General features: G+C 37.8%; 1 protein-coding gene across 2 annotated transcripts in view; it reads left to right on the top strand.

Moving 5' to 3' along the window:
• The window catches only part of GIPC2 (GIPC PDZ domain containing family member 2), a 76,769-nt gene extending 58,526 nt beyond the window's left edge, over window positions 1–18,243 (top strand). For both annotated transcript variants that reach the window (XM_026497743.4, XM_057310540.1), the window contains exons 4-6: window positions 484–590; window positions 6,420–6,501; window positions 14,318–18,243. In XM_026497743.4, coding sequence (XP_026353528.1) covers window positions 484–590; window positions 6,420–6,501; window positions 14,318–14,463 — 335 coding nt within the window. In that variant the 3' untranslated portion in view covers window positions 14,464–18,243. The remainder of the gene's footprint in view (window positions 1–483; window positions 591–6,419; window positions 6,502–14,317) is intronic.
• The last annotated feature ends 222 nt before the right edge of the window (window positions 18,244–18,465 follow it).

The raw sequence follows: 18,465 nt of genomic DNA, 5'->3' as shown, positions 1-18,465 counted from the left end.
GAGGGCTGTAACTTATCTCATGGGTTGATACGAGTATTAAATGGGGTTTTGGATATAGAGCATCATGCAGAAGGCAGGTACTCAAACAGTAGCACCTCCATCTCTCTCCTATCAAGACAGGACTTTTCCTTCTTCGTGACCTTAATGAAGTCCGGCTGAACTTCTGCCCCTGCTCTCCTGTTACTTACACCCCTTTAGTCTTATAATAAAGCTAACTTTTATTTTTTATTCCTTATAACTTCCAGTCTTTCCCAACCATACATTTCAAATAGTTCCTTTTCTTTTTGTAGCCAGACTGTGTGTAGAATATAAGAATAATAATGGTAGGTTAATTTATTTTGAGGAAATTCTATAAGAAGGTATATCTTCTGTCAGATCTCTAATTTTGTATATTGTTTTATGATAGAAACTACATTTGCTTTTATAGCAATCTGTTGAAATTCTGAGTATACACACCTTTCTCCCTCCATTGTATGTTTATAGAAGTAGAGCCAAGGTCAAATGCTGGAAAGTCATCAACAGAAAAAATTTGTACTGGAAGAGAGACACTTCGCCTGAGAGCAAAGGGTCCTGCCACCATGGAAGACATGGTAGGTTATGTTTATTTAATTCCCATTCTGCTTGGAAATGTGTTTATTAGAGCTGGAAATAAAGATAAAGCCACAAAGTTAAACAAAATACCATATACTCTAATTAAAGCATGGACTTTAATTCACTGCCTACTTTAAGAATTTGAAAATTATTGAAAGCATCTAAAAAAGAAATGTAGAAAAATAAGTACAAGAGAAGAAATTGTGATCTATAGCTGTCTTTAGCTATCTGCAGACAATGTTTGCTAGGATCTGTAGACATCTGGACTGGCTCAAAAACTTAACCAAAGTTGTCTGAGAACCAAGAGTAAGTCTCAGAATCATCTGTAGTAGCAGGCACACTTAAGGTTTTGATAATGAAAGGTTATATTCATGAACTCCAGTCTCTTTAGGTAAAACATTTTGTAGTCATCTTTGACTCTTCTCTTTCGTGTTCCATGTCCCTTCAATTAGCAAATAGACCAGAATCCAGCAACTCCTCACTTCTGCCCTCATCACTCTGGCCCAAGGCACCTACATCTTGTCCTAAATATTGCAGTCACCTTGTGTTCAGTCTTCCTGTGTTCACCCTTGCCCTCTTTCCCTCTGTGCTCAACACCAACAGCCAGAATTAAAAACACAAATGGTTACTTTTCTGTTCCTAACTCTCTAGGGGTTTCCCATGCCACTCAGGATAAAAGCTAAAGTCCTCAGAGTGACCAACATGATCGGACTCTGCATTTCTTCTCTGATCTCATTTCCCACCACTCTCCTCCTGGCTCTAGCTGCTTCAGCCACATGGGTCTCCTTGTTGTCCCCAAATACTCCAGATGCATCATAACTATTGCTGTTCCCTCTCCCTGAATGCCTTGCCCATTTAGGGGTAGGGCTCTACTGATTTCTTCAGGTTTCTGTCCACATATCACCTTCTCTAAAAGGCCGCCTTTGATTATCTTGCATAACGAGCAATTCCTGCCACCCCTCCCCCTGCCCAATCTTCCTTGCCCTTAATTTTCTTTAAAGCACTAAGCACAATAGGACACATTGTATCTTTGTTTCTTGTCTGTTTAGTTCCTTTGCTCACATGTCTTGTTCACTGCCTTCACCCCAGCGCCTAGAATAGTACCTGACACATCAAAGGAGTTCACATCTTTGCTGATTTAATTAATAAATAATGCATTTAAATTTGAGAAGAGTAGAGTTTTGCTAATTGACTTGGTCAGTGTTTGAGGGACAAACACCAAAAGGGGAAGAGAGAGATGGAGGGAGGAAAGGTGGAAGGAGAGAACAGCAGGGGTTAAGGGAGACAGGGTAAGGACTCAAGGTGACAAGTGGTGGTCTGCTCACCCAGTGAAGTTGTCCTGTATGTGGGGGTGAGGGGGGTTTCAGGCATGCATCTGAGGCTAGGGAGCTCCTGCAGGCAGAGGGTACAAGTGCCAGACCTGGCTAGTTATGTGTCCATATTGTCCTAGGATTCCCCATGTTTTTGAAGAGCAGAAGAGTAAGGCGAACAGTGAGGAGGCCATTTTCACAGAGTGGGATCCCAGAGGTTGTTGGGTGACGATGTCCAGGGTCAGTCATGGCGGTGGTTTGTTGGAGCAGACACTCAAGGAACCGTGAGGCCAAGGTTGTGCTTTTGAGTGTTTGAGTCACCCAGGATGTTGTCAGTTGGGGGGAATCCTGAGGAAGACTCTGAGTTGGTACCTGGGTACTGGGTAGTGAATGAAAGGATTGGCATGGAGGCAAATGCCAAGGAAGAGACCTGGGAGGGCCAGAAGCCTTTTGCAAATGAGATACGATGAGGTATGTGGAAAAACTCAGGGCAATGACATCTGGCCATCCTGAGTCTCTACTTTCCCGGTGTCCTGCATACTCTTAGGCATATTGCTGCGGGCCAGTAGGTGTTCATTGCATGACTGAACAAACCTGAGTAGAAGAAAGGAATCTGGAAGAGAATGGAAGAACAGTGCAAGGGAGCTGGCAGGGGGAGCCAGGAGAATGCCCACTGCTTTCCAGTCCAGGTTGGGAGGAACAAAGGACAGATCTTAAAACTACTTATAATGGAGGCAGAGGCAGTGGGAAAACTCCATGTTGCTTCAGGAGGAAGGTCATTGAGTAGTTAACATAATTGATATGTGTTGAGTACCTGCTATGTGTAAGGTGCTGGGATGAGAAAGAGCAGCTGAAGATCTCTCTGGGGAGGTAGGAAAGATTTATTTGAAGATAAACATCTAAAACTCCATTCCTATTGCATAGCCTGTTTCATTAAGTAGGGTAATTGAAAGTAGCTTCTAATAAAAGGAAAAAGCTAGTTTGGTACTCATAAATTTGTTGCAAATGACTTATCATCTAAAGAATTTATAAATATGAAACAAGTCACCTCCTTATAACCTAGCACAAATTCTGAAAACTGTGGAAGAATTCCACCTGCATACCTCATAAATTATTCAGTATGTGTTTCTTGAGACAGGCACAGTCCTGGTGCTAGTGATATAAAGATGAATAAAGACCTTGTTCTCCTTTAAGGCGAGAGAGGTGTTGAAAGAAGCTATTGAAAACCAGGGAATAGTTTTAATGTCATAGAGGAGGGCTGATCAGCTGCTGTCAGGGATGGGGAGAGAGAGAGAGATGGGGGGGAAATTCCATCCTGAAGAAATGATTGAGTTGGTTAAAGGTGGGGAGGAGAATGTCTAGGCCTGAAACAGTGATGGGCTTTGGGGGACGTTGTGAGCATCCATGGGATTGGAGTGTGGAGTGCTGGAGGGTCTTGTGGGGGTTGAGGAGGCCTGGGTCAGAATGTGAAAGATCTGTGGAAATGGGGGAGCCATTTAAGAATTGTGAGAGGAGCAACATGGTCCATTTTGCATTTTAGAAAAATCCCTTGGTTCTAGTGGATAGATTGTTGAGCAGGGTAGATTTGGGGGGATGAACATTGCAGGCAGGGAAAAAAATTTAGAAAACTTCTGCAAATACCAAAAAAGCTGAACCCAGGCAGTCAGAATGCGAGTGGAGAAGAGGTGATGAGATCAAGAGCTATTTAGGAGGTAAAATGGTAATATATTGATGTCTGATTGTGTATGGGAATTACTGATATTTGTTATGAAAACCTACAGTATGGCTGGTTGGATACAAAGGTGGACATCCAAGTTCCTTTGCATAGCCTGTTGCTTTACATAACACGTTCAAAATATACCATAAAGAAGGCAAGAGTGGTATATTGTACCTGTTACTGTTTTTAAGGCTTAGTTCATATAAATAAAAACATGAGAAAGTTGTAATATCCTCAAGGAAATAAAAATTGACATTTGTAATAAAATGCATATTTCTAATAAGTTTGGAGAACACAAAGCAACATATCTATAACAGTATTAAAAGTACTATGAATTTCTTACAATCTAATCTTGAATTCTATATTTGCACTGATAGTTGGTTATTTCACATCTTTGGGTAATTTCTTTTTCTTCTAGGAAGCCATTTAGAACCAAGTATTGAAGTAAACTGAATGTAGAATCAGACTTTGCCAACATTAAACCAAGATTTTCAAAGAATAATAAAATGCATCCAATCATGCTTTTCACTGAAACCTTTAATAATAGTTTTAGGAAGAACAAAATATTTTGATACCATTAATACACAAAAATTACTTAAAAATGTTTGTTGAGGTGCCTGGATGGCTCAGTCGGTTGAGCATCTGACTCTTGATTTCAGCTCTGGTCATGATCTCAGAGTCGTGAGATTGAGCCCTTCGTTGGGCTCCATGCTCAGTGAGGAGTCTGCTTGTCCCTTTACCTCCCCCTCAGATCCTCTGCCTGCTCTCTCTCTTTCAAATAAATAAAATCTTAACAATAACAAAATGATTGTTTCATCATTTCATCCTTATAACATTTCTATTTTTTGTGTATTTTTATAATGTACACAATATATTAATATAGTAATGTATATAATTTATGAAAGACACATTCTATTAAAAAAAATGTTTAAAGAAAGGGTGCCCAACTCTTGATCTCAGGGTTGTGAGTTTGAGCCCCACGTTGGGCATAGAGCTTACTTCAAAAAGTAAAATACAATAAAATGTTATTAAAATTAAAAAGAATCATTAAAGAAGACCATTTACCTGATACAAACAAACTTTATTCGTGAAGTGGACAGTCTCAGAGAATTGCAAAATGGGGTAGAAAGCAAGAAGCGTTGATAGGATAAAGAATAAAGAACAAGTAAGAGAAAAATAGAAAACATTTGACCGGCTGGGGCCACATAGTCATTCTTTGTTTGGGGTGAGAAGTCCCAGAGTTGGCTTGTGTTTGGAGATCGGCTGACTGGATTATACTGTGTTTCTGATTAAGCAGAGTATTTACAGGGACAGGAAAGTTAGATAACATGACACCTTGGGCAGGGCAGCTCCGTCTTGGACCTAGAAAATTATTTCAACAATACAATAAAATTAAATAAAAAGTAATGTTCAGAAATGTTTGGCTCATTGCACTACTGGGTATTTACCCCAAAGATACAGACGTAGTGAAGAGAAGGGCCATATGCACCCCAATGTTCATAGCAGCAATGTCCACAATAGCTAAATCGTGGAAGGAGCCGAGATGCCCTTCAACAGATGACTGGATTAAGAAGTTATGGTCCATATATACAATGGAATATTACTCAGCTATCAGAAAGAACGAGTTCTCAACATTTGCTACAACATGGACGGCACTGGAGGAGATAATGCTAAGTGAAATAAGTCAAGCAGAGAAAGACAACTATCATATGATTTCTCTCATCTATGGAACATAAGAACTAGGATGATCAGTAGGGGAAGAAAGGGATAAAGAAAGGGGGGGTAATCAGAAGGGGGAATCATGAGAGACTATGAACTATGAACTATGAACTATGAGAAACAAACCGAGGACTTCAGAGGGGAGGGGGGTGGGGGAATGGGATAGGCTGGTGATGGGTGGTAAGGAGGGCACGTATTGCATGGTGCACTGGGTGTTATACACAACTAATGAATCATCGAGCCTTACATAGGAAACCGGGGATGTACTGTATGGTGACTAACATAATATAATAAAAAAATCATTAACAAACAAAAAAAAAATGTTTGGCTCACCTTGGGGTGAGCCATTAAAAGGTTTGGAGACCCTTCATCTGCAAGATGAAGGCCAAAGCCCTTTTTATGGCACACAAGACCCCTTAAGATCTAGTCCTGTCTGGCTATACTCTTTATCAGACTCTGTGACCTCACATAGATGTTGTGTATTAATTGCAATACTTTTTAAGACTTTATTTTTAAGTAATCTCTACACCCAATGTGGGGCTTGAACTCACAGCCCTGAGATCAAGAGTCACATGCTCCACTGACTGAGCCAGCGAGGTGCCCCTGTTGCATCCTTCTGTTTGCAGTGTGCCCTTTCCTGCTTATCTTCCGCCAGTGTATCTTTGAAAACAGTTTTGAAGTCATCTTCTTTCTCAAGTCTTCTGTGACTCTTAAGAGATTACTCAAAGGTAATTTAACCTTTGCCTGTGATGCCTCTTATAGCCTTTAATTTTTTTTCCTTATTATTACATAGTTATGTATTTTCACAGTTTTGTCTCCCCTTCTAGATTGCTAGCTACTTGGAGACTCTGTTCTGGTGTTCTTCTTTGAATCCATAATACTTAACACTGACACCTAAAATAAGTACTTACCGTATTGATTTGTATCGAATCACAGACACATTGTAGATCTATTTCCATCCGAAAGAGCTGATGTACACAACCGTGAACTGGCTCCACATCAGATTTTCCTTTATCCTTAGCCTTAACTTTCAAGAGATTTCATGTAAAAATAATATCTTATTTCTCTTTTCTTTGATAAAGCCCTCTGAGACCAAAACAAAAGCAATTGGAAAGATTGATGATCTTCTTGAATTATACATGGGAATTCAAGATATTGATTTAGGTAAGATTATATTATAAGTCTTACATTTCTTAGTTGAATTTAGTGCTTCTTTATGTTTTGCTTGCATTTATACTCAATGATACTTTTCAAGGTAAAAACTATTTGTAAAGTGCTGAGAAAAACATAATGAAAGTAAGGATATAAAACATAATAATGAAAAGACCTGGCCCTTACCGTTTACTAGCTGCAAGCCAAGTCAGCTTTTCTAAACTTCAGTTTTTAATCTACAAACTATAAACTATAATAATAATCTTCCTTCATGAGCTTGTTTTGTGGATTTAAAAATTGTATGTGAACAAATTTTATAAAGACATAACGAATGTATTTGATACATCAGATCTGCATTGATTAAATTATATGTTATGACACTGTATGCACGTAATAGGATTACTGAGACCCTGTGAGCAATGACTCAAACAGGAAGAAGAGGACACACCTGGTGTGTGACTGATCAGGGCCGTTGAGCTGGGCATTTCTTATGTCATCATTAGGATGTCAGGGTCTTGATTTATCAATTGCAAATAACAAAACAATAACAAACTGAATCCCAACTAACTTAAAGGATAAAAGAAAGGAAATATTTTGGTTCTTATAACTGAAAACTTCAGAGGTAGATCCTGGCTAGATCCGCAGTTCCCATGCTATCATCAGGATGTGGTTTCTCTGCTTTGCATTTAGGCTGCGTTTTAGGCCCCCATGGTGTCCCCTGGCAGCTTCAGGCCCTCCTTTGTGGAGTCAGAATGATGGCCACAGCTCCGTCCTCTACACCTTACTGTCAAGCATGGTGGGAAAGAGGGAGGGCGTTTTCCAAGTCATTCAAACAAAATGCTTGGGATTGACTCTGACTGGTCTGATTGGCTCACTGAGGCGGGGGTGGGGGGGATGGTGAGGTCTGGGTTGTATGCTCTACCTCTGGAGCTGAGAGGGACTGAAATACTAGGGCTGAGCTGGTGAAAAGTCCTGGCCTCTCCCATGTAGAAGCCAGAAAAAAGTGCCCTTGAGAAGGGCAGAGGGATGCTGGGTGGCTAAAGAGTAACTGTGCCCTGCAGTGGTGGGGTTTGTGTCTGCATCCAGCCGTGTGTGTGCAGAGTGTGTTTGTGTGGATCAGGTACTTAATACATTTGTTGAAGCCAAAGACTGGGACTGTTTCGTTTCCCTGCTACCAGGTGTCAGTAAAGTATTACTCGAGCTCAGGTAGAGTATTCGAAACTCATTATTCCTTTTCTACTTCCACTTTTTTCTTATAGAGTCTGTGCTTATGTTTATGTTTTTCTTGCCTTTCTGAACTTTTATTTTATTTTTTTTAAAGATTTTATTTATTTATTTGACAGAGAGAGAGAGACAGCCAGCGAGAGAGGGAACACAAGCAGGGGGAGTGGGAGAGGAAGAAGCAGGCTCATAGCGGAGGAGCCTGATGTGGGGCTCGATCCCATAGCTCCGGGATCACGCCCTGAGCCGAAGGCAGGTACTTAACCGCTGTGCCACCCAGGCGCCTCTGAACTTTTAAAATAAAATTTCTGTGTTGGATATGTAGATGCTGTCTGTAACTGAAGAAATACTAATACTCTTTTTTCTCGTTCCTTGATTCAAAATATAAAATTCGCATGTAAGAGATACTTGCTCCACACAGACAAGAAGTTAAATTATGCTATAGAAAGCCAGTGTCTTAAAACTTCTCTGCATAAAACTTTTCCTTAACCCTTTTGTGTTTGAAAAGACGCAGAGATTTGCATAAGTGAGATGGGCCTATGAAAATTATGCAAATGAAAGCAAAGGTCATTTATGAATGGCAGTGGTCTTAAATGCAGATTAGACAGTTTGGTTAGAAAAATAATATACATATCTCTATTTAGTTGAGAAGTTTTCAGATAGTATAACTGAATATTATAAGATTCAGAAACTAGCATATCAATGCTAGATCTTGATGAACTCAGATTTAGGAGAACCACACTTTTCAAAGGGGAGAATTGAAAGCAGTCTTTAGAACTTAATTGTGGGTATAGTCCTTACAGTTAATTAAGTGTAAATTTGGAATAGTTAAATAGTTTTGTTTTTTGTTATTAAATATATACCAGTATACGTGGAAGAACGAGACGGGGGAGTAATTCTAAGTGAATTAAGGAGAAGTTCTTTAAGAATCCATTTCTTTCACTCTGACAAATTCAGGGCACTAAACATTCCTCACAAATTCCTTGTAAATTAACTCGTAGTCCCATTGTAAAGTTAATTAATCATCTGTAGCAAATTCCTCCAATGTCATAGAAAGTCATTATCATTATACATGATTAGCAATGTGATCAGTCATCGAGGGTGGTAAAGTTTAAGGAGAATAATTATTTGAAGAATGTCAACCATTGTTAAATTAGGAATTTCTGTCATTATTCAGATCTGATTAGCATGAAATACAAATCACAAATGTGACACTGATTCAACAGACAAGTGAATATATTTGCTTGTCTTTATTCTCAGTGTTCTTAGCTTCAGAAATGTTAAGTCTTAAGGCAAATTGCAGTTACGTCATGTTATTCCGGAGTTGTTAATATATATTACATAAAAACGTGAAAAAGGTAATATGGCAGTAAAATGACTAAAACCAAAACACTATCTTCATAAAGCTTTGGGATGTATTTACCACTTGAAAATGGAAAATAACTGAAATGAGTTTAGGAAGTAACCCTACAGGTGACAGTGCTTTATTTGGTTGTAAAGTTAAGGTGTGAACTATGACTTTTCAACTGACCCAATGCCAACATGTGTTGCCTTGGAATGTTATCCATGAGGGGAAAAATGTATTCTGGAAGATTTTGAGTCCTCTGTCATTTTGTAGGACATTGACCTAACTTAATGAAAAAGTTGTATCCTGTAAGTTCCCTCATGGATATTTAAGGCAACTGTGTTAATGATGTAAAGAACTATAACATGTCCTGATAATACCAGTTTAGGAGTTTGGAGATCATCCTAGCCGTGTCAGAATTTTAGAATTTCTAATTTATTAAGAGATCCAGAAATGTGTAGAAAAGAAATTTGAATGATAGATTCTAAGTAATTTTTTCTTATAAAATCTTTTTTAGCTCCTTAAAAAAAATACAATAATGGTGTTTTAATAGAGACAATTACATTTCTTCTTAGGATGATTTTCTTTCTTCCGTGAATTCAAAACCGTGAGTGTAGAAAGTCATCCTTTTCAGATTAAGCCAATGATTTTGGAAATACATTTTCATTTACAAAATACCATATTCAACATTGGTCGTGTTTTTGATGTTTGACTCCTGTCTTAGTTCCTTGAAATGGATTATTTATGAAAAGTCTTAGGGAAATAAGTGCCAAAGACCTCCCTTAGAAGGAGATACAACTACAGACTTAATGGTTAACGATGTTTAGGACTACTCTTTATTTAATCCTGCTGTGTGTCATTTTATAGATTCGAAAACCGATTCAGAGACGTTTGGTAACTTGCCCAAAGTCAGCTAATAAATTAAGAGCTGAGATTCAATTCTGGGGTTTTAATGCCAAGATTTTTCATCTGCAGGAGTATGTTATGTTTAAAAGTTCTGTTTAAGTATCTGAAAACGTAGTAGGAAATAGAGATTGACCTATATCACCAAAATAAGTTTGTTGTTAATAAATGTAAAAGTTGTTCAGTTGTGGTAATGATATAAAGATATTTTCAAATTGGCCAGTGGAGGTCAGCACTTAGCTGCTATATGTGGTATAACAATTCTTTCAGTGGATTTTTTTTTTTTTTTTTTTTGCCATATTGCATTTGGGTGTTAAATATTATTTCAGTGTATTGCAGATCCATTGTAGGTGAAAAGTGTTTTAGTAGCTGTCATATTAATGTGATATAGCTTAATAAATAGTGCTTCATTTTGCTAAAAGCTTAATTTTGCTTTTCTCTTAAATCGAAGATATAGTCTTTAATCAAAAAGGATAAAATTATACCAGCTTACTTCTCCTTTAAGAATGTTCAAAATATGTGTTTATACTTTATTCATTAGCAAAACTTGGTACATGTTTTAGTGTGTGCTCCATTCTTAATTTCTTTGAAAATTCTTTGAAAATATAGCAAATTACTTTTTTAAAAAAGATTTATGGAACACTGTTACATATAGTATTTGTAACACCATAATGAAGCTGCCTAATTGGTATTTTTGTTACTTTTACCAGACCAGGAGTTCCTTGAGGGCAGATACTGTTCTGCTTTTAATCTCAGCTCCTACTACAGTACTTCTCCTAGAGTAAATATTTGGTAAACGTTTGTTGACTGACTGTGTGTTGAGATGCACAAAAATAGTGAATTCACAGGAAGTATGAGTCCTAACTTCCTAAGTTTGAAGTGTTAGCCCTTGGACAAATTATTAAAGTTCGAACCTTAATTTCCGCTTCTTTTTAAAAGGGGTTTAATAAAAACCTTAAAGGATTGCCAACACATTAAATTAAATAATATGTATAAAGTTCCTGTTACATCATAAATAATTCCAGCTATTATTAATTTTAGCAGTGATCACTAATAATTATTACTAGTTATAATGGTAGTGGTAGTAGAGGTAGGACTGTATATCTGGAGGTCTGACCAACCCTGGGACTGTTGTTTAGTGTGGAAGTTTTACTTTTCTGCTGTGCCAGCATGAGTGCATGAGTGAGATTATACAGTTTGGATTGTGAGGTTATGGTATGGGCATCATTTTTCTCATTTTGTAACTAAGGAACCCAAGCCAGAGATTGCAAGTCAGAGTAGGCAAGGTCCAGAATATATCATTCCTGGGCTCCGTGCACTAGACAATGCTGCTGAGCTTCCCGAGGTACCAAACATCCATGTACCAAGTTATTTCTTATAGTCAAGTAGGTATGTGTGTATGTGTGAGGGAGAGATTGGCTGACTCATTGTCCATTAGTGAACATCTGATTCTGGTCACTGTGTCCCTCCAGCATGTAAGAGCATCATTCATCTGCACTGTTAGTTTTTACTTCTGAATGATCTGTAGATTTTCTTATATCTTCTGTGTGCATCTCATTTTTTCTCCCGCTAGATTCTATGTCACCCACATGTTAGTATAATCTTTAGGTAACTGTCTCTATAAATGCTATCTGTGGAGTCTATGAGGAATATTTAAAATGTTAGACTTAGCAAAATTCTGAACTCGAGTCCTGCTTTTGCAATACTTACCTTTAAGTTTTGCTTACTCTTCTTTCACAGCCTTGCTGCAGGACCAGACCTCTCTGGCTTTTGCTTTCTCCAATGCATGTTAACTGTGATTTAAGTATAATTACAAAGCCGCCTCCTGTGCCTATGCATCTACCAGCCTGTTCAGTGCATAAGACACTGAACTTGTTCCTAGGGGCATAAAAGACTCAGGCTATTCAAGATGTGTTGGGAGTTTTTTCTTTCTTTCTTTTTTTTTTTTTTTTAAGATTTTATTTATTTGAGAGAGAGCACACAAGTGGGGACAGAGGGAAAGGGAGAAGCAGACTTCCCCCTGAGCAGGGAGCCCGATGCAGGGCTCGATCCCAGGACCCTGAGATCACAACCTGAGCTGAAGGCAGACGCTTAACCGACTGAGCCACCCAGGCACCCCTATTTATTATTTTAGAGAACAAGTGTAGGGTGGGGAGGGGTAGAGGGAGAGAGAGAATCTCAAGCAGACTCCCTATGGAGCATGGAGCCTGTCTCAAGAACTTGATCCCATGACCCTGAGATCATGACTTGAGCTGAAATCAAAAGTCAGATGCTGAACCGACTGAGCCACCCAGGCACCCCTAGGATGTGGACATTTTTAAGGATTTTGATAGTACTGTTGTCAAATTGTTTTTCAAAAGCTAAGTTTATGAAGTCAATGAGCCTGTGTGTATCTGAATGTTTGCTTCACTGTATCCTGGCTAGCATTGGCAGGCCATTTAAAAAATATATATAAAAGGCGTAATAAACTTGGACAAAACCTTTTGGCTGGAGCTGAAGCTGAAGGCCTTCTTCCTCTTGGAAGTGTTTATTTCTGGATTGACAGTAAATGCCGAAGCTTTTGGGTCAGGGCTGAGGGCTAAGGCCTGAGGCAAGGTAAGAGAGAGAGGGATAAGGATGAGAAAGAATCAATTCCTCCTCACTCGTAACTGCTTTTTAAAAGTATTTTTGAAGCAATCTTAAACATTGAGAAAGGTTGTAAGTACAGTACAAAGACTTTTTTCCCTCTTGATCATGGGAATAAATTAACTTTGTAAATAAATGAATTTATTGCCCCCGAATACTTTAGTGCATATTTCCTGTGAACAAATATATTCTCCTAGTTAACCATGATATAACCAGGAATTATGAAATTAACATTGATACATTACTATCCTCTATTATTCATGCTGTTTCACTAAATATCTTAATATCCATTATAACAGAAGAGCATGTTCAAAGTCATGTGTTACTTTTATTTATGTCAATTTAGAATAGTTTCCCACTCTTTTTTTTTTTTTTTTTTTTCCCACTCTTGATTTTAATGACCTTGATGCTTTTGGAGGGTATAAGCTGTTATTTTATAGAATGTTCCTCAATTCTGGTTTGTCTGATTTTTTTTTTTTTTCGGAATTACATTTAGGTTATACCTCTGGCAAAATATCAAATGTGATGCTGTATTCTTTTCAATTACATCTTATCAGGAGGCATAGGATTTGATTTGCTCTATTTCTGATGACGTTCATGTTGATGACTTAAAGTGGTATTTGTTTAACTTTCTCCACTGTAAAGTTATTCTCTCTGTAATAAGTATTTGGTGTAGAGATATTTTGAAGCTATGTTAATATCCTATTCCTCATGATCCTACCTTCTTTCCTTCCGTCCATTTGTCAGTCATTTCTTTGGGCCACATCTCCTCCTTTTCCTTTAGCCTGTGTTAGTACACAACTGTTTGAGACAAGGCATAGTTCTAAAATGCTCTTAAGAGCCCTAGGGGATTTTAGCTGAAAGACCAGACCTCCTGGTTCATTGAGAGAAATCCTACAATTGTTGATTTGTTCAACCTTAACCTGGGGGGAAAGGAGATGCTGAGCTTTGCTGTTTCTTTTTTACCTGGAGGTTCTTCACCCAAGTCCTAAATCTCATCCACACTGTCTCTTTCCAGTTGCTGGTGCTTATAAGGGGCTGAGAAAAAAAAGCTGAGTCTCATGGGCTCCCAGCCAGTTGGGGCAGGTCCCATGGGAATGTATACTCCTGAAGATGCTGGTTCCCCAGACATAAGAACTGGGGCTCAGCAGTTTACTAGAAAAACAGAACAAGGGCACCACTTTCACTTTCTACCTCAAACTAGAAAGGTGCTCAGGAAAAGTTACCTTGATTCCACGAGTAGACTGATAGCTTCTTCTTCTCCCTAGCTTGATTTTCCCATTGCAAACTGTTATCCTTTGTCTTTGTTCTTTGGAGGAGCAGGGAGTACTAGGTTCCATCATAGTTGGGAATGGGGTACTGGTAGAGGGGTCAGAAAGAGCTAGTGACTGTGGGCAGGTAGAAGAGGGATGATGTACTCTGACTTTCCTGGCAGAGTTAGCCACAGGGTTTCCTCTCTGGAGCTCTTGTTCCACCCAGAGGAACACCAGTAGTTCTTGACTGTTGGGCTCCAAGGTGGAGGAGAGGCTGGGGTGGTAAGACTAGGTGCAGTGGACAGACTGTTTAAAAATGTGTTTGCTACCTGGATAGATGATAGTATGTTACTGTTATAACTTGTACTAGAAATAGGTCTATGCATGTTACATTTAGAAAGTAATTTTCCCTGGTGCCATTTTTCTCAGTTCTCTGATGCTGTCTCACATATCATTAATTTTTAAAAATTGTTTTTGATAGCTACCACAATGTTTGAAGCTGGAAAGGACAAAGGTAATCCAGATGAATTTGCTGTGGCACTTGACGAAACTCTTGGAGACTTTGCGTTCCCAGATGAATTTGTCTTTGATGTTTGGGGAGTCATTGGTGATGCGAAACGAAAATGATGATGACGTGGATGATCCATCTCTGGAGAAATGAACCATTCTTTTAAAAAAAATCCATAAGATCTGTTTTTAGACACTGTTACTCTGGTTTGGTCTTATGTGTATGGAATACTTCTTTGAAATATAATTTTGGTTTCTGGGTACCTTTTAATGTGGTTGCAGATGTGGTATGCTTAAAATAAATCACCTAAAATATCATTTTTAATATTCATTCAAGAGTCTCTTGAAAGTAAGTTTTAGGGAGTATTTCTAGAGAGAGGATTTTGTTCCCCATTAACATCTGTGTTTTCTTTTCCACATGTAAGTAGCTGATTGCAATAGCTTTGTAGCTCATTTTTAAAATCTTAATGCAGTGAAACTAGGATTAGAGTATGATTTGTCTCCGAGCATCTTCATTTTGTTATACTACCTGATCTGGGTATGTTCAGGAAGTGAAGTGTGAATTATGCCCTCTATGGGTCTAGAAAGCATTGTTTTTTTTTAATCCACCGAGTAAGGGGAGGAAGATTCCTATAGCCTCTTGACGTCTATGGCCTACTTTCTTTGTGAAACAAGGATGGATTGACTTATTTTTGGGCTTCTTTGTAATTGCTCCTTTTTAAAAACTTGTTAAAATCTATTATACTGTGTATGTGTTTGCTTATGTGGAATGGTGGAAAAGGCAGATAGGGTAGAAACACTTAAATTTGATTTTTTTTTTAAGCAGTTCTTAAACCATTCTTTTTTCCACTCATACCCACTTTTATGTTACCCTTTATAAGCACTCCAGGGAAGGTTTTTATAGTCTTTGTAGAACTTTTGTTTTGAAAGATATTTGCTCAGAAAATAACTATGTTTGAGAACATTTTTTTTTTTTTTTTGGGTGAAAGAGCAACGTTTTTAAGCCCCCTAAACTTTAGAGGGGATACTATCAGAAATCGATTTCCCCCAGTGGAAATGAAGGAGGACGGGAGGAATTGAGAAAATGTATTAGTCTATTATTTTTGAGTTCTAACATACTTTCTCTAAAACCTTATATTATTGGGAAAATTGAGGGCAAATGACTGTCTTATCACTCTTATTTGACATTTTATGGATGTCAGAGAATGGAAATGAATGGTTTCAACATAGATCATTTAATAAGGCAGAGCATGGTGTGACCAAGCATTCTTGTCAAGTGTTAGATGAAAAATGCTGTGTGCTGCCATGGTAATCAGGAATAATAACCCGCGAGGGCGGTATTCCAGGAAATCAGAAGTAGTTCCCTTTTCATGCTGAGTTAATGCGTTGGTAACTGTTGTTTTCTGGTGCGGCTTTACTTTTCCTGACCTCCACTCCTTTCACACAAGTGTAATGCTTTGAAGCAGATACTCTTTGTCTCATTAATCTGAGACCTGTACAGAAGCCCTGTTTTAGTCATTAATGTGTAACTAAAGGGTTATAGAACATGGATTGTCTTAATGCACTTGCCCATCATTTGAAAATGGGAACAGGCTCAGGCTGTTTGTTGTTACTTGTTTCATGGATTTCTTTTGGAGCTCCCCAAGTATCTATTCATTCTTTTTTTAAAAAGTTATTTTTAATTTTTTTAATTTTTAATTTTTATTTTAAGATACCTACCAATTCTTAATACCACCTCTCTTACAAGGACACACAAAGAGTTGATATTTTTAAAGATGAGAAAGTTGAGGCCCGTAGAAGCACTTGAGTTCAAACAAAAAAAAAATTTCCTGGCACTAGATGTTAGATTTGAAATGATGAGTCATTGTTTATTGTTGATGGATGTCTGTTTCTCCCTTTTTGGGCGTGCAGGAAGGTTGACACAGATTCTCTTGATTTATGGAATCTCCTATTCATGATTTTTCTAGAATTTTGACGTGTAAGGTACCAGTGTCCATGTACAGTGGTAACTCTACCTGCCTATTAGTTTAAATGGTAGTTCTCATCATTCAGGGCTTCAGCTGGACACAGGTACTTCAGTACTAATAGGTTTTTCCTTGAAATGTCTTTCTCTCTCGCCTCTATTGCTAAGCTGACAACAAGGTCAGTTTCTTTGTCATTTTGCTTCCTTCTCTGAAAATGTATCTGTTTGTGAACTTTGTGCCTTTCAGTAACTTTTGGTGCGCAGAAAGAGCAGGGTCTCATTTTAGTTCTCACTGTCTGCAGTGTGGGCTACCCTTCTGCTACTGCAACGAGACCAATCTTTTTTTTTTTTTCTTCCCATTAAACATGCTATTTCACTGATACCAGTAAACGTTTCCAGAAGACCTCTGTCATTTTCTTGTTTTACAGTTTTTTTCCCCCCAGTGGAGGAGGATTATTTTATTCTTGATTTCCCTCCATGCAACATTGCATCTTTCAGGGGCGGCTAAGAGCGCACTGTGTGTTTTCTCTGTGGCAGAGTATGCAGTTGGGGACCGAACGTTGGACTTGATGGGGACTTGAACATAGCTTGCTCCTCATCAAGTATAGATATGCTACATATGCTGATGATTACAAATAGGTGCATCTTGGGTTTCTGTGATGTTTCAAAAATATATAATTATATGATGTAAAACTCTTTAAGAATTCAATTATAAAAGCAATAATCAGTAACCTCTACTTGGGACTGCTGTATCCAATATTGTAATGTAAACAGGTTATTAGAAATAACTTAATTTTGCCAAATGATTAATTTGCTGTATTTTCCCCTATAACTTTAACAAATAGAGATTTCCCAAGTAAAGCATGCTTTCTTTAGGTCCATGTTATTGCTAGACCTTCATCACATCTAGAGAGAGCCTTCCTGGCATCCTTCAGTTATCATTGCCTATCTAGCATAGTAGCAAAATGAATTTCATCTGCAAAATAGAGTTTTCAAAATAATGCTTTTTCTAAATAGGGCACAATTATCTGCCGAAGATGTAAAAGATCGATCATGTAATGACCCTTTCACCCTCTGATACATCTAACAATATACAGATACTGATAGCGTAGTTATTAATCTGGTGAAAGTAATGTGTTAGAAGGACAGTCTGGTGTTTTACCCAAGCTATGAGTGAATAAAAGATAGGAGATGCTGTTCAGTTCAATCCTAGGAACTGGTGCTCTGCGTAAAATGCACATTTATTAACTTCCTGACACAGTTTGAAAGGGACATCAGCGTAATTACAAGTCCTTACACATATCATGGTTATAAAATGTCTCTAAGATTGTGAAGTGTACAAATGGCACAGCCTGTCCCTACCTCTTACCTGAAAACCTGGTTCTAAGAAATGACTCATGTTTATTATCCGCTGGGAGGGTGAAAATTGAATATGACATCTTTATCTCAATTTGAGACATTAAGCCTCTATAAAACTTAAGTATAGCCATAGATATTTTTAAAGCAGTAACAAAATTTTTTTTTTCTGATAGTTTTAAATAAACATTTTATATTTTGAACTGTTCGTGGCATGCAATGGTATTGACTATATGCAGGTAAAATATTCTTTGTTTTGGGGGGGGAAAAACTTTTGTCCTTTTTAAAAAAAATCATAGCATATGCTTTAAAATGTTTTTTGAGATTGAATTTTGGAAATTTATTAATTTGTGAAATTATAACATGTTTTATTTAAAACTTATTTACTGTATTTCTAGTTATAGATTGTACAAATGTTTATTGATCAAAGAGTGAATTATTGTAAAGGTATAATTTATATTTAAAATATAACTTCTTAAAATAACCTTTTCATGAAAAAAATGTATTTATGAAAAAAAGATTTGGGGTTTTAAATGTTTGACTTTTTGGTTTTATTTAAATAAATGATTCAAGGGATAACACATGGAATTGTTTAGGGCTTTTTTTTTTTAATATTTAAAGAGTTTTTTTTATTAGAGAGAGAGTGTGCGAGCATAGGGTGGGGGAGGGGCAGAACGAGAGGGAGAAGCAGACTCCCTTCTGTGCAGGGAGCCAGACTTGGGGCTCAATCCCTGGATGCTAAGATCATGACCTGAGCCGAAGGCAGAGGCTTACTTGACTGAGCCATCCAGGTGCCCTGGCCT

The sequence above is a fragment of the Ursus arctos genome, unplaced genomic scaffold (genome assembly GCF_023065955.2).
Source record: "Ursus arctos isolate Adak ecotype North America unplaced genomic scaffold, UrsArc2.0 scaffold_12, whole genome shotgun sequence".
Lineage (NCBI taxonomy): Eukaryota > Metazoa > Chordata > Mammalia > Carnivora > Ursidae > Ursus > Ursus arctos.
The sequence above is the reverse complement of the archived record's forward strand: the minus strand, read 5'-3'. Positions and strand labels throughout refer to the sequence as shown.